The sequence below is a fragment of the Pteronotus mesoamericanus genome, unplaced genomic scaffold (genome assembly GCF_021234165.1).
Source record: "Pteronotus mesoamericanus isolate MK-2021 breed Mesoamerican mustached bat unplaced genomic scaffold, CSHL_Meso_final contig_90, whole genome shotgun sequence".
Lineage (NCBI taxonomy): Eukaryota > Metazoa > Chordata > Mammalia > Chiroptera > Mormoopidae > Pteronotus > Pteronotus mesoamericanus.
This window is the reverse complement of record NW_026555277.1, coordinates 40,384,040-40,399,472: the sequence shown is the minus strand read 5'-3', so window position 1 is coordinate 40,399,472 and position 15,433 is coordinate 40,384,040. Positions and strand designations below refer to the sequence as shown.

Genomic DNA, 15,433 nt, shown 5'->3' with positions numbered 1-15,433 from the left:
GTCTACCATGATCATTTTATTGATTATTTGATTAGCCTCATTACCCTTATTGTGTTGTTTCTGTGGGGAAAAACAAAATTATATTACTTTATTTTTACTTAAAACATTCTTTCCAGGAAAAATGGTGACCTGCCATAGTTTAAGGGGTATCTGGTCTTTGAAATAGTTTCTTATTTGCCATGTTTTAAAAGACTGAATAATAAATTATGTCATGCAATTAATGTAATCATTTATTTTCTTTTTTTTTTTTTTTGAAAAACAGGCAGTTGCTGGCTACTTTGATATATACTTTGAGAAGAATTGCCACAACAGGGTAAGTATTATGAGTTGTCTCATAAGAATTAATTAGGTGAATACATTGCATTTTATCTTTGTGCCCCAAGGTGTTTGATCATAAGCTGTTGTAGGCAGTTGGAGCTTGTATGTGAAGTAGTAGATTAATGTACCATGATATTAAATATCTTGTACTTTATCAGATACTTTTGAACTCTACCAATGCAGGTGATGTTCTCTACGGGCCCCCAGAGTACCAAAACACACTGGAAACAAACAATATTTCTTTTGGAAAAGCCATTTTCAGTTAAAGCAGGTGAGAAAGAAAAATAAAGGGGGGGGGGGAATGTGTTATTTATTCTGAAGTATACAATATTCATTCATTTTACAACCACTTTTTCCAATTTTTTTATTTTTTTCTCAAGTTTCTTTTTTAATTTTTTTCATTTTTGTTCAATTACAGTTGTCCCCATTTTCCCCCCACTATCTCCCCTGTCCTGTCCTACCTCCCATATTCACTTCTTCCCTGCTCCCCATTGTCTTTGCCCATGGTCCTTTTTTTATGTGCCCACTGTATTGGAAGCATTATAACAGATGCTAAAATAAGATGGCATATGATTTCATTAAAGAAATAATTTATTAATTTTTTAAATTTTTTATTGACTTTATTGAGGTGACATTGGTTAAATAAAGTTATGCAGGTTTCAAGTGCACAACTCCAAAATACATCACCTATATATTGCGTCATGCGCTTACCGCCCGGAGTCAAGTCTCCTCCCACCACCACTCATCTCCCCTTTACCCTCTTCCATCCACCCGACCCCTCTTTTCCTCTGATGATGACCATACTGTTGTCTGTGTCTGTTTTTTTCTTAATCCCGTCACCTTTTTCACTCAGCTTCCCAACACTTCTTGTCTCTGACAGCTGTCAGTCTGTTCTCTGTATCTATGAGTCTGTTTCTGTTTTGTCTGTTAGTTTATTTCGTGCATTATAGTCCACATATAACTGAAATCATACAGTATTTATCTTTCTCTGACTGGCTTATTTCACTGGCATAATATTCTCCAGGTCTATTCATGCTGTTGCTAAAGGTAAGATTTCCTTTAAAGAAATAATTTAAAGGCTGCGGCAGGTGTGGCTCAATTGGAATGTCGTCCTGTACACCAAAAGGCTGTGGGTTCGATTCCCAGTCAGAGCACACATGTAGGTGGTGGGTTCAATCCCAGGGCAGGGCATGTGTGGAGGCAGCCAATCAGTGTTTCTTTCTCTGTCCCTCTGTTGCTCCCTCTCTTCCTCTCTCTCTAAAAGCAATGAAAAAAATATCATTGGGTGAGAGGGGAAAAAGTAATTTAAAGAAAATTATTATTTAAAGCTAATTTCTGCCAATTGAAACGTATGTTGCATATTATGTAGCTCATATTTTGAGTACCACAGAATAATTCAGAAAACTTTTAAGTAATAACCAGTACTTACTAAGTTGCAAATATAACCAAAAGAAATATCTTCCCAAGTGACTAAAGAGTCATATCACCTATAAAGGTAAAGTAAAAATTAAGGAGACTGTTATTCAGTATTATCTTATTCAAGATATATTTGTTTAGAATGAAGTGCACCGTCTCTACCTCCTCAAATCCTGCAGTGTTCAAGGACTGGTCACTGCTACATTCCTTTGTTTTATATCTCATTGATTGTTCACTTATGTGAGCACCCATAGTTCTTATGTCCTACACACTTAGCTCCAAAAGTTAGAATCTGATAATGAAACCTTTTCTAAAATTTAAGACTCACGTTACACATGAGTGTTTTTATCCCACCTTTACTGAAAGCTTCCTGACGGTAGGAAAGCTGAATGTACAACAAACTTCACTGAAAAGCTACTCAGCACCACTAGTAACTCAGAGAAAGGATAATTAAAACTATAAGATGTTTCTTGTCCATCACTATGGGAAAAAAGTACATAAAATGTAACAGTGCCAAGTGCTGGCAATATTGTAGACAAAGATAACTTTTAAACTCTTCTGCTGGTAGTGTTAATTTAATTTGTACAACAACTTTAGAGAACAGTTTGATATCATCATGTTAAATACGGATGTACCATTCTTACAACCAGTTTTGGTTTTTTTTAGGCATGTATTCTGACAATCTCTCCCACAACTTGTGTATAGGAACTTTCACAACAGTTACTGTTTGTAGAAGTGAAAATTAAAAGCAACCTTAATGCCCATCAACAGAAGATAGATAGATAATGGTAGTTGCATACAATAAAATATAGCAGATGAAATAAATCAAGTATATGTGTCTATAAAGAGCAACACTGAACAAAGAATTTGCGCATTGATTTCTACAATATACCATTTATATGGATTTTGAAAACATACATACATACATACATACATAGTAAAAGTAAGAAGCAGTACTTAAGAATGATAACTATTGAATTCAGAGTAGTGATTACCTTTGGAGAAAGATAGAAATAAGATCAGCAAAGACTACAAAGAGGGTTCAACACCATATAGCTGAACTTCTTTTAAAAAGTGAAGGAACTATGGGAAAATGTTAGTATTTGACAAAGCTGAGTAGTGGGTCCCAAGTAATCATATTATTTTCTATATGTCTAAAATATTTCATGAAGACCTAATGCCTATCCTTCTCAAACTATTTCAAGAAATTCAAAGGGAGGGAAGACTTCCAAGCTGTTTTTACAAGGACAGCATTATCTCAATTCCAAAACCAGATAAAGACACTACAAAGAAAGAAAATTATAGGCCAATATCCCTAATGAACATAGATGCTAAAATCCTCATTAAAATATTAGCAAACTGGATCCAGCAATATATTAACAAGATCATACACCAAGATTAAGTGGGATTTATTTTGGGAATGCAAGGTTGGTACAATATTCACAAATCAATAAATGTGATACATCATAAAAAATGAAAGGTAAAGACCACATGATCATATCAATAGCTACAGAAAAGCATTTAATAAAATCTATCATACATTTATGATAAAAACTTTCAGTCAGGTGGGAATAGAGGGATCATACCTCAACATAATAAAGACCATTTATGAAAAACCTTCAGCCAACATCTAACTCAATGGGAAAAACTAAAGGTGTTTCCCTTAAGATCAGGAACGTGACAGGGATGTCCACTTTCACCACTCTTACTCAACATAGTACTGAAAGTGCTAGCCACAGTGATCAGGCAAGAAGAAGAAATAAAAGGGATCCAAATTGGAAAGGAAGAAATAAAACTGTCATTACTCATAGATGATGTGATATTGCACATAGAAAACCCTAAGGACTCCACCATAAACTACTAAATTTAATAAATGAATTGAGCAAACTAGCAACATTAAAATTAATATTCAGAAATTGGTGGCATTTTTATACACCAATAATGAACTATCAAAAAGGAAAACAAAGAAAACAATCCAATTGATTATTGCAACAACAAAAACAAAAAGTAAGAACTTAAGAATAAATTTAACCAATGAGGTAAAAGACTTCTGTTTAGGTAATTAGAGGACGTTGAAGCAACTAGAAATAAAAGAGAATGTCCTCAACCTAATAAAGGCATCCACACAAAGTCTACGGCAAACATCATACTGAACGGAGAAAGTCAGAATGTTTCCCTGCCAGTATTTGGGACAAGGCAAAGAGGTCCATTCTTACCACTCCTATTCTCTTAATGTTGGAAGTGTAAGGCAGTACATACAATAAAGGACAAACAGAATTAAAAGTCATTGGAAAGGAGGAAATAAAACCATCATTATTTACAGATAACATGATTGTATATATGGAAACTCTAAGGAACCTACCAAAAAAACTGCAGAATTTAGTAAGTGAATTTATTTAGCAAGGTAGAAATAGATAGACTGATTCTAAAATGTACCTGCAAATGCAAACAATCTTGAGAAAGAACCATATTGAAATCCTTTAACTGTGATTTCTAAACGTATTAAAGAGTTACATTAACCCAGAAAGTATAGTATTGGTACACACTATAGATAGACATATAGATTAATAAAGCAAATAGAGAATAATCCAGAAATAGACCTTTAGTGTCTAAAAAGTAATATGACAAGATTTTTTAATAAGTAAAATATTATAAACACAGTTATTCTGCCCAGATTTTGTGTATGTCTATATTGTCAGTAAATCTTTTTTGGTAGTGCAGGGGGGTAATGATAAATCTAACCCTTGGGAGTAGACTTGATATTTAGAAAGTAGGAAAAGACAATGTGCATAGGGGATTTCTCAGACTAAGAATTTTATATTTGGCCAAAAGCAAAATGGAACTATAAAATAATGTGCCTAGTTTGTTTTTGTTTTGTTATTTTATTCACAAAGTAGATCAAAAAATAGTTCCAAAGTAGTGCTCTGCACATTTGAGCACTTCCAGCATTGTGGGCATAAGACTGAATACTCTTAAAGAAGTTAGAGAACGCTTACTTTAAGGTTAAGTAAATTCAGGGCATGTGTTTTTTTTCTTTTCCTTTAAAGTAATGTGCTATTTTGTTGTAGAAATTTATATGGCAGTGTTTTCTTTAAAAATCCAGATCATTTTCATCTTATTTGGCTTTGGGAATATGATTAAAATCAGGCTATTTCTCATTCTCTGTATATACCTAGTAAGTTTTTTAATGGAGAATCCATTTTTTTTAACTCTAAGCTGTAATAGTGAAAATAATGAATTGTTATTTTTTCCTCTAATGGGAAAATAAAATTTCTTTGCTCTGAAAGAATTTTTAAAAACCACTGAATTTAAACCACGTGAAATTGATTTTATTAATCATTGAACTGTAACACTGCTTTGTGATTTACTAATAGACATCTGCCAATGATTAAAGCAGGGTGGTACAGCTCAGCTTCGTAGAGAATGTCCTTTGTATCTCTCACCACAGTGGACACACTTAATAACATCAGTCATTTTGTATCTTTTTGACACTGATTAATTACTGAGATCTATTCTGATATTGCAGCCACTGCCTTGGCACTTTAGTCAGGCTTAACAATTGAAGGGAGTTCAGCAGTGTGAAATATGGTATTTATTACTGTGACCCTTTGTGCTGCTTAATTAACTTAAATAGATGCTGTTTGCATCTATTTTGAAATCATGTTATTATAAAACTAGCTATTTTATTTGCATTTTATTTTAAGACATGAAAATCATACTGAGCTTATAAGGCAATGTTAGGCCTTTTAAGTTATTCAGATATTTGTTTATATTGATACTTAAAATTTTTTTGGTAAAACTTAACAAAAGTATCCATTGCTAATTCACCTTGACTTGGGCTATATGTCTCAATAAAAGCTCTTGTAGGAATATCCTTTCAACTTCAAATGAAAAATTTGATAACCTGCTTTATAACGACCGTGAACATTATTTTGATCCTGATGCTAAGGATTGAATAAAACATTTACAAACAAGCCAACTTTCAGTTTTTAAACACGTCTAAGGCAACTTAAATCAAAGAGGAACACCCATTAGGTCACACACACCAAAAGGAAGTGTTTGTAAAAATACCTCACATATATCAACAAGAAAGCACAGAGGATTTTTTTTTTTTTTAGATAGTGGTCAAACATTTAAAATAACCCATAACCACTGGCAATCACTAAAATGCAAATCAAAGCAATCAGATTCTGATAGTTGTTTATCTCAGTAACAAAGGTGTTTTTATTTTATTTTTATGTATCCATTTGTTCACTTATTTATTCTGGAATAAAAGAAAGTCTTTTATTGAAGTGGGAGGTAGACACACAGGTAGTGTTTTTTGATGGGATCTCCCTGCCAAGAGAAGCCCGGGGCGGGGACCACAGTGCAGGAGGGCAGTGTCAACGCTGATGCCATGTGCTGGGGCCTCATGGACTTGAGGAAGATGGTTTGGTATTTTTTTAAGTATATTTTATTGATTATGCTATTACAGTCGTCCCAATTTTCCCCCCTTTGACTCCCTCTGCTCAGTTCCCCCTTCCCACCGGGGATTCCCCGCCCTTCCCCCCCACCTTAGTTCATGTCCGTGGGTCATGCATGTAAGTTCTCCATTGCCGGTACTGTTTGTTACATCCCCCTGCTCTTCTGTACTTACCCAATTATGCTTCTACATCCCTGTACCTTTTCCCCCCTTCTCCCCCGTCCCCCTCCCAGCTGATAAGCCTCCAAATGATCTCCATTATCTATGATTCTATTCCAGTTCTAGTTGTTTGCTTAGTTTGTTTTTGTTTTTGTTTTTTAGATTCAGTTGTTGATAGTTGTGAGTTTCTTGTCATTTTAATATTCATAGTTTTGGTCTTTTTCCTAAATAAGTCCCTTTAACATTTCATGTAATATGGGCTTGGTGATGATGAACTCCTTTAGCTTTACCTTGTCTGGGAAGCACTTTATCTGTCCTTCCATTCTAATTGATAGCTTTGCTGGGTGGAGTAGACTTGGTTGTAGGTCCTTGCTTTTCATCACTTCGTGTAGTTCTTGCCAGTCCCTTCTTGTCTACAAAGGTTCTTTTGTGAAATCAGCTGACAGTCTTATGGGAACTCCGTTGTAGGTAAATCTCTGCTTTCGTCTTGCTGCTTTTAAGATTCTCTCTTTATCCTCAACCTTTGGCATTTTAATTATGATGTGTCTTGGTGTGGACCTCTTTGGGTCCAACTTGTTTGGGATTGTCTGTGCTTCCTGGACTTGTATGTCTATTTCCTTCTCCAAATTGGGGAAGTTTTCTTTCATTATTTTTTCAAATAAGTTTTCAGTTTCTTGCTCTTCCTCTTCTCCTTGCATCCCTATGATTCAGATGTTGGCCTTTATGGAGATGTCCCAGAGGCTTCTTAAACTCTCCTCATTTTTTTGAATTCTTGTTTCTTCATTTTGTTTTGGTTGAATGTTTATTTCTTCCTTATGTTCCAAATCATTGATCTGAATCCCAGCTTTCTTCCCTTCACTGTTGGCTTCCTGTGGGTTTTTCTTTATTTCCCTTAGCAGAGCCTTCATTTCTTCCCTTATGCCATTTCCATATTCAGTGAGATCTTTGAGCATTGTGACCACCAGTATTTTGAACTCTGCATCTAATAGGTTGGCTGTCTTCACATTGCTTAGTTCCTTTTCTGAGGTTATTTTCTGTTCCTTCATTTGGGCCATATTTCTTTGTCTCCTGATTTTGGCAGCCTCCCTGTGTCTGTGTACTAGGTAGAGCCTCTTTGACTCCATTTTAGTACACCTGTTAAGTTGTATGGTGCAGAGCCTTGGCTATTTGTCAGGGCAGGGCAACTGTGACTCCGTCGGGGGGGCGGGCAGTCTAAGAGGGGACAGTGCCGCTGCTGACTGACTTCTGGGGGCTTACCTGGCCCTCACCCCGTTTCCAGCCACTTCACCCACTCCCCCTATGTGAGTGCTGCCCCTCCAGCTGCTGTCCTCGTGGTTCTGAAGGTGGGTGAGTTTGCTTATGGACAAACAGTTTCTTCCACTACCTCAACTCCCACTGGGTTTACAGCCAGAAGTTACAAGGCTTTCTTTTCCCTGGCACGTGGAGCCCTGGGCTGCACGGTCTGGCCTGGCGCTGGGCTCGCTCACTGGCAAGGTGTTTCTCCCTGATTTTTATCCACCACACATGAATGTGGGGCTGCCCTTTCCGCTGCAGCCTCACAGCCTTTCCCCTTCTCCATCCTCAGCTACTTGCAGCTGCTACTCCTAGTCCTCTCCGACCAGACTTCCCTCTCGGCCCCTCCTACCCCTCTGGATGAATATAGCTTCTTTAAATCCTTGGTTGTGGGACTTCTGTACAGTGCTGGTGATTTTCATGGTGATTTTCTGGCAGTCCTGGGTGTTCTTCATTTTTAAATTAGTTGTGTTCCGTCTTATGGTTGTGCAGTGAGACAAGGCATGTCTACATACACCTCCATCTTAACCAGAAGACTGGTTTGGTTTTTAATAACACCTGATGTTATGAAGATAGCAGAAATGTAATACTGGAGTACACTTTGTGCCTTTTATTCAGTTGTCCCACTTCTTATAATACATCATAAGGAATAAATTCAAAATTCAGACTTCTTTCATTCTTCGCTGTTCTAAGAAGTGAAAGTAACATTGTTTTTGTTTGCTTGTCTTTCTTTAGAGTAACTTTATGGGATTTTTTGTTTGTTTGTGTAGTCAAATCTTCAACCTTTTCTTTTTGGTTTCTGGCTTTAGTTTCATATTTTCCAATATTGTATTACAATATATACACAGTTTTATTGAATTCTTTTTTCAGTAATTTAAAATGCATCACTTACTACCTACTGAATCTCCATAATGGGTTTGTTTTTTTTTGGTTTCTCTACTACATTATACTTATCTGTCTTTAGTTAGTTCTCAGACATCACATTTTTAAAAACAATTCTATAATTTACATGCAGTAAAAATTCATATTTCAATTGTATAGTTCAATGAGTTTTGCCAAATGTAAACACTACTCTTATCAAGATAAAAAATATTTCCATCGCTCCAAAAAATTTTCTCCTTGATCCCTTGTGTGGACATCCCCAACTCCAGTACCCAGAGGAAGACAACCACTGATCTGCTTTCTATTACTGTACAGTAATATTACTAATTAGTATTACTAATATTAAAGTATTATTTTTTTTTAGAATTCTGTATCAGTGAAATTACTCAGAATGTACTCCAGCTTCTGTTGCTGAGCATATTTTCATCTGTGTATCAGTAGTTGGTTCTTTTTTATTGCCAGGTAGTATTCCTTTTTTTCTTTTTTTAATGGGCATACTTTAGTTGATTTATGCACTAGACTTTTGGATTATTTTCAATTAGGGATCATTATGAATAAAGTTGCTATGAATATTCATGTAAAAGTCCTTGTGCAGACATTCCTCCTCTCCCTAGCTCACTGAAAGTTGTTATAAATTAATTTTTTCAGATGCATTTTATACATTTTTATGAGACAGTAATGAATATAGAGTTCAAAGAGTATTTGACTCTATATTCCTGAGGGATAGTCACCTATAGTTTTCTTCTAATGAATTTAGCTTGTTTTGATATCAGGTTATTGCTCCCTTCAAAAGATGAACTGCAGAATATTCATTCTTCTGTTTTTTTGTAAGAGCTCATGTAGATTTGGTGTTATTTTTCCATAAGCATTTGATAGAATTCACCATTAAAAATCTCTGACCTGTTTTCTTTGTTTTCTAATGTAAGCATTTAAACTTACAAGTTCTCTGAGTGCTGTTTTAGCTAGAAGCCACATCCTTTTATACGTTGTGCTTCATTATCAGTCAGAACAAAATACCGTCTAGTTTTCCTTATTACTTTTATTTTCATTTATGGAATATTTAGAAGTATGTTGTTTAATTTCTAAAATGAAGTGGTCATTCATGCATGTTCTTTGACTAATCCCTTTTTCCACCATCTCCCCAGCCTCCGTTCCTCTGGCAGCTGTCAGTCTGTTCCCTGTCACTGTGTCTCCAGTTCGGTTTTGCTCAGTAGTTTATTTTAGTTAGTTTCCTGGCCACAGCAATCAGGCAAGAAGAAGAAATAAAAGGCATCCAGATTGGAAAGGAGTAAAACTGTCATTATTTGCAGATGATATGGTAGTATACATAGAAAACTGTATAGTCTCCATCAAAAAGCTACTCACCCTAATAAGTGAATTAGATTCCTCTTACAAGTGAGATCATATAGTCTTTGGCTCTCGTCAGCTGGCTTATTTCACTTAGCAAAATAGTCTCTAGTTCATCCATGGTGTTGCAAAGGGTAGGAGTTCCTTCTTCTTTCTTACTGCTGGGTAGTATTCCATTGTGTAAATGTACCAGTTTTTTAATCCATTCATCTGCTGTTGGGCACTTAGGCTGTTTCCAACACTTGGATATTGTATATAGTGCTGCTGTGAACAGAGGGGTGCTATAAGTTCTTTTGAATTGGTGTTTTGGAGTTCTTAAGGTATATTCCCAGGAGTAGAATCACTGAGTCAAAAGGCAGTTCCATTTTTAATTTTTTGAGGAAATTCCATACAGTTTTGCACAGTGGCTGCACCAGTCTGCATTCCCACCACCAGTGCACTAGGGTTCCCTTTTCTCCACATCCTCGCCAGCACTTGTTGCTTGTTGATTTGTTTATGATGGCCATTCTGACAGGTGTGAGGTAATATCTCATTGTGGTTTTAATTTGCATCTCCCTGATGGCTAGTGATGTTGAACATTTTTTCATCTGTCTCTGGGCCATCTGTGTGTCTTCCTTAGAGAAGTGTCTATTCAGGTCCTTTGCCCATTTTTTAATTGTATTGTTTGTCTTCCTGGTGTTAAGTCATATGAGTTCTTTATATGTTTTGGAGATTAAAACCTTGTCTGATGTATCACTGGCAGATATGTTCTCCCATACAGTCTGTTCCCTTTTCACTTTGATAATGGTTTCTTTAGCTGTGCATAAGCTTTTTAATTTGATGTAGAGTTTCCCTTAGATAATGGTTTCTTTAGCTGTACATAAGCTTTTTAATTTGATATAGTGTTTCCCTTAAGATCAGGAACAAGATAAGGGTGTCCACTTTCACCACTGTTATTCAGCATAGTACTAGAGGTCCTGGCCATAGCGATCAGACAAGAAGAAGAAATAAAAGGCATCCAAATTGGAAAGGGGGAAGTAAAACTGTCATTATTTGCAGATGATATGGTAGTTTATATAGAAAACCTTAGAGTCTCCATCAAAAAATTACTCGCCCTAATAAGTGAATTTGGAAAAGCAGTGGATACAAAGTCAGTATTTGGAAATTGATTGCATTTTTATACACCAACAATGAAGTATCAGAAAGAGAAACTAAGGAAAAAATCCTATTTACTATAGCAGCAAAAAAAATAAAAATAAAGTACCTAGGAGTAAATGTAACCAAGGAGATAAAAGGCCCATACTTGGAAAACTATAGAACACTGAAGAAAGAAATTGAAGAAGATACAAATAAATGGACCCAGCATATATCCCATTTGTAGATTGGAAGGATCATTTTATAGAGAAATCTCAGTCATTTTATATGGAATCTTATGTGTTCCTCCAGATAGTGAAGCTATACCTGATGGTACTTGGTGTGATCTTACTCTTACTAAAGCAAGTAATGGTTATCAATTATAATTTAGCAATCTCTTTTGTTATTTTTAAATGGATCTTGGTAAATAAATGGAAAACTGTCTTAAATGAGAAGCATTTGTATTCAAAAAAGCATATGTATATCATATGTGCTATATATTATATCATATGTATGATGTAATTCCATTTTGGAGTAAAATAAAATTTGGAGCATACAGTATAAGTTTTTAGGGAGTCCTTTTTTTACCTTTAAACAAATATACAATATTTTTTTGTGTTTACTGTCTGCCCTGTGTAAGTTCTGTTTTCCAATTTACAATGTTGGTAGCTTCAAGGCTAACAGCCTTGTCATATGGCTCTGTAAAATTCAAATTGAAGTTTTCTCAACTATAATTTTCAGTTCCTGAGAATGTCATTCCTTGAGAGCTCTTTATATCATGTTTTTTCTCCCTTAAATGCTATTCCATATGCATGCCTTAACAATGACTTTAGTCCTCAGATAATTCTTTCATTAATTCTTGTGAAACATTGCCTTTTACTGCCTTTTATCCATCCCCAGTTTTGACTTCCAGCACACTTAGACATAACTTGCTGTGTAATTGTTGACATAGCTATTCCTTCTTACCCTTGACCTCATGTGAACTCTTGGAGGGCAGGAACTGTATCTTGTATTTTTCTGTGTGTTCAGAACTCACCATGGGACCTTATATTCAGGAATCCAGTAAAACTACTCCCCAACCCTGCATGACCACTGTAATGTTCTTCCTCAAGGATTTGACAATTAAAAGGTTTTTAAAAATTAGTGAAACATCTCATAACAAAAAAAGAGAAGTATTGGTACATTTTACTTTTCTTTTAGACTGCTTTCCTTGAATTAAATACATTTTTTGCCTTTCTTCTCTAGGTGAATCCTTGAAAGGAAAGATCACAGTCCACAAGAATAAGAAAGATCCACGTTCTCTGATTGTGGCCCTCACATTGAATAATTCGACTCAAACTTACGGTCTCCAGTGACAAAGCCCCTTGCAGTTTTTATTGTGGGGGTGAACTGGGTAGTGGGTAGAGGCGGAGGGGTTTTATGTGAGCACATGGATGATGCATCCTTTCCTCATGAGTCTCCTCAGTATAATTGTGGTAGGAATCCAGTGTAATTCAGCTGCAGAAGGGAATTCACTGATCCTGGCGGTCCACCTACATAATTGCATTATTGGGAGTCTGGTCCGTGCGATTTAACCAAATGTAACCCCTGCATTAAGTTTAGCTATATTGAAACTCATTTCAATTGTCCTAAATTTGGAGCAAAGATAGTCTTTTCTTGTTTTTAAAGTTTCCTGCTGTAAATTTTAAACACTAGTTATTTCTTAGTTATTTGGATAATGTTTTATTAAACTAGTAATTATACACAAGTTGTTACATATTTTACTGCAGATTTCCTCTCTAAGGAGTAGTTTTTAATTGTATTATTTGTTAGATTATCAGGATATAATAGATTAAATACCAAGTGTAAGGGACTAAAATATGGAAAAGCACATCACACAAATCATATTTGAAGACAATTTAGTTGATTGTAATTCTGTAGTTCTCATTTTGTAGCTTCTTCCCTCTTTGCAAATATTCTTTAGCCATTTATTTGTCTAGTATTGAGAAGGAAATCTAATTTCAATATGTTTTTTCTGGGTTTCATAAAAGTTTTTAAAGATTGAGGTAAATATGTGCTTCTTTACTAATATAATACCTTCTTCAAACTAGATTTATGTGCAGTTAAATGTGTAACTGTTAATATATTACTCTTTACAATTGCGTCATTTACAGTGGACTCAGTTCGAAATGCAGAATAGAAAACATTTAATAAAATGTATACAGTAACCATTAGCATTATAAAATGACAATTCAAAATATTAAGGCCTTTTATAAAATCAGAAATATTTAAAACAAGTCTTTTTAAAAATGTTTTATTAAAGTGTAGTCGATATACAATATTATACTAGTTTCAGGTGTACAATATAGTGATATAACATTTATTATATACCTTACAATATGATCCCCACAGTAAGTCTGGTAGACATCTGTCACCATAAAATGTTATATAATTGACTCTATTCCCTGTGCTGTCTGGTACACTTCTGTGGCGTATCTATTTTATAACTGGGAGTTTGTGCCTCTTATTCTCCTTCACCATTTTCACTCATTCTTTCCACCCCCCTCCCTGTCTGTCCTCTGTATCTATGAGTCCATTTCCGTTTTGCCTTTTTAACTCTATATATAGGAGAAATCATAGGGTGTTTGTCTTTCTCCGCTTGACTTAAATGTTTCATTTACCATAGTACCTTCTGGGTCCATCCATGTTGTCACAAATGGTCAGAATTCATGTTTTTGTTTTTTTATTTCTGAGTAATATTCCATTGCGTATATATACCACATGTTCTTTGTCCATTCATTTATTTATGGCCACCTAAGTTGCTTCCATATCTTGGCTATTGTAAATAATACTGTGGTGAACATAGTGCTGCATATATCTTTTCAAATTAGTGTTTTTCTTTTCTTTGGATAGATACCCCGAAGTGGAATTTCTGGGTCATATGGTAGTTCTGTTTTTAAGGAATCTCCATAGTGTTTTCTGTACTGGCTTCAGCAATTTGTAATTCCAGCAATAGGGCAAGAGGGTTCCCTTTTCTCTATATCGTCACTAACGCTTGTTATTTGTTGATTTTTTTATAATAGCCATTCTTGCAGGTGTGAGTTTTATTACACTAATGATACGAATCTCATTGTGGTTTTGATTTGCATTCCCTGATGATTAGTGATGTTGGGCATCTGTTCATACGTCTGTTGGCCATTTGTCTGTCTTCTTTGGAGAAATGTTTGTTCAGGTCCTCTGCCTATTTTTAAATTGGATTGTTTGGGTCTTTTTGATGTTAATAAACGAGTCTTAGCAAAATAATTGTTTTTAGGAAAGCAGGGATGTTTAAAGATAGGTGGGTCACATGCTTCTTTTTCAAAGCAGACCGTACACAAGACAACATAGCATAGTGATGAGAAGCATGGGCTCTGGAGTCGGTGACTAGGTTCAAGCCTTGACTCGGCTCTTACTTGCTGTGTGATCTTAGTCATATTCCATAGCCTCTCTCTTCCTCCATGAATGTGCCAATGCATGAGTTAATACATTTCAGCTACTTACTTAGATCAGTAGTGGACACACAGAAAAGAGTCAGTGCCAGGTATAAGGTCATCATCATACAGTTAAGGTCCCCTTCCAAAGAATACATGACATTTACCTTCGATCAGTTTGAGAATCATCAACCTCATGAAATAATACCCTAACATATGGGTGGGTGGGAAAATTGCAACGGAAATTAATATTTAAGGTAGCAGAATTGTATCATAAAGAAATCGTCTTTTGGTATTTATTAGAGAACTACACTTCAAACAATGAGAAAATTAACCCCTTCAAATGATGGTGTTTCAGACCATAGTCTCTAAGATATTCTTTGTGAGCATGACTTCTCTTTTCACTGAGTTAAACCAACCGGCTTGTTTTCACTGTGGATTTGAATTCAGACCATTACTGGAAATGTGTGGTGCAGACAGCACAGCTCTAAGTACTTGAAATTTTGTCCGGAATGGCTTCATGTACAAATTTGAGTAGAGTGGGTTGATAAAAGTAAGGAAGTCTGTAAGAAGATAAAATGGACTTTTAATATAACCAAAAACCATCTAATTTTTTGGTATTTTTTCTTTTAAGTGCATAACACATTTTCTACTACTTAAAGTATTTATCAAAAATGATTACTTTTCAAAACTTTTGTTTGATTTTCATGGGATTTTTACCCAGTGGCTCTGGTGTTTTTGTTTGTTTTTTCCCTCCTAGTTATAACTAGCCCAACCATATTCTGTTCTTTTCAGTTAGCCATCCCAGGCTAAAACATTCTAATTCGTATGCCTAAACATTTTATAAGAATATGAGAGTCCAAATGTTAGTGCTTCATTTGGAATCTCTGCCGTTGGTTAATGGCTGTGAAAAATAAGTACTTCATTACCCTTGGTGATGATAAATATAATGTCCTTTCATACAGTGGCAGATGGGTATTTATAGATAGCAAGT

The 15,433-nt window shown here is 35.3% G+C and overlaps 1 protein-coding gene across 1 annotated transcript in view; it reads left to right on the top strand.

The window, feature by feature from the left end:
• Window positions 1–13,528, top strand: part of PRMT3 (protein arginine methyltransferase 3) — a 100,207-nt gene extending 86,679 nt beyond the window's left edge. Inside the window, exons 14-16 of the mRNA XM_054585998.1 lie at window positions 263–313; window positions 502–589; window positions 12,236–13,528. Coding sequence (XP_054441973.1) covers window positions 263–313; window positions 502–589; window positions 12,236–12,345 — 249 coding nt within the window. The 3' untranslated portion in view covers window positions 12,346–13,528. The remainder of the gene's footprint in view (window positions 1–262; window positions 314–501; window positions 590–12,235) is intronic.
• Window positions 13,529–15,433: the final 1,905 nt, after the last annotated feature.